The sequence below is a fragment of the Egretta garzetta genome, unplaced genomic scaffold, assembly GCF_000687185.1.
Source record: "Egretta garzetta isolate BGI_Z169 unplaced genomic scaffold, ASM68718v1 scaffold235, whole genome shotgun sequence".
Taxonomy (NCBI): domain Eukaryota; kingdom Metazoa; phylum Chordata; class Aves; order Pelecaniformes; family Ardeidae; genus Egretta; species Egretta garzetta.
Window position 1 is genome coordinate 523476 of NW_009259792.1, and position 1454 is coordinate 524929.

General features: G+C 42.7%; 1 protein-coding gene across 1 annotated transcript in view; it reads right to left on the reverse strand.

Annotated features, from left to right (window-relative positions):
- Nucleotides 1-641: 641 nt before the first annotated feature.
- LOC104127010 (adhesion G-protein coupled receptor F2) overlaps nucleotides 642-1454 on the reverse strand; it is a 7860-nt gene continuing 7047 nt past the window's right edge. The window contains exon 6 of the mRNA XM_035895122.1: nucleotides 642-1454. This exon is cut by the window's right edge and continues 1 nt beyond it. Coding sequence (XP_035751015.1) covers nucleotides 642-1454 — 813 coding nt within the window.

The following is a 1454-nucleotide window of genomic DNA, read 5'->3' on the forward strand; positions in this document are numbered from 1 at the left end:
GGATGAAGAATCCCTAAAAAATTGCAAAACCAGTTAACAAAACCAGCATAACCACATGAAGTTTCTTAAGTGCTTCTAGACACTATTTCCGTAAGGATAGACAAAATACTGTTTTTGTCAGTGTGATAGATCTCATCACCTATGACTCAGACAAACTCCTTTTGCACATTGCTGTTATCCACCCAGGTCACACGGGCTCTCTGGGAATGTCAAGAATGGATACATAACCCGTGTTAATTCTCATTATGAACTGGACTGACGAGTTACATACCAGGACTTTCTCAACCCACCTAGTAGCAGTATTAGCCAAGAAGAGCTAAGGCAGACTGGGTATACAACTGTATTCCAAGCAACTTTGGATGTTTATAACTGATGAGTTAAACAAAACCATCTTCAATGGCAAGAGAGAATTTTCTGTGTATTTGTTAACTGATAAGGATGAGACATCCTTGCAATCACTGGACATTAACCAGTGTATTTTGTGTTTAACATAAACTTGTCATCTTAATTCTTCACCACGCTTTACACCAACTAGTTTGTTCCATTACCCATCTGCGTCAAGTACCTCGATGCAGGATGCCTAGTGCACGCATCGTGTAAAATAGTTAAGCTGAAAGGAAAGCTGAGATCCTGTTTTTCATTCACAGCTCAAGCTGCCAGCCCCTTTTAGGTCTACTACCTTTTCCCAAGTTCAGCAAAGTCTGAGCACACAGCATTCCCTGCCTCGCAGATTTTACCTGGAAGGCGTTCAGTAGCGCAAATGTAATGTGGAATGCCAGAGAGCGGCTGTCAACGATCGTTGCCAATCCAAACCCCCAGGTGAGACCCAGGAGAGGCGTCAGAAGGGCCACGTTTTTGCTAATTCGGATCATGTTGCTCAAATCTTGTGACTTGCAGCCTTCTCCAACAGAGGATCTTCCAGTCTGCACCACAACCACCACCACCACCACCACATTCACAACAATGATGCTCAGAGCAGGGACAACAAAGGCCAAAAGGGCTTTCGTCTCATACCAGTTGAGCCAGCAGGCACCGCTCCTTAAATACCCATTTTTTGGTTGAGTAATGGCAACAGTGAGGATAGATATGACCAAGGGACATCCATAGCCAATAGAGAATGCTGTAGCTATTAATACAGATCTTGTTATCTTAAAAAAAATTAACAATAATCCATAGAGAATCAAGAGGCCCAGGGTAAACATCCAAAAAAACAAGGCAAGATAGAAAAAGTGAAGGAAAAAAGTGGCTGCTACACACAACTGGTAGTTTAGGGCTGTATTGTGCATGACAGCTGCCAAAATGAACAGAACATCAGCAATGAGAAGGGATGTAGCGATGTTAACCAAACAAAAGTGGCGCATGTAGGTTATTTCAGTTTTTGTAACATGATGCCAGACAACAGTCTCGATGATAAGGCAGAGAACCAAGCTGAAAATGGAAAGGCCTAACCCTAC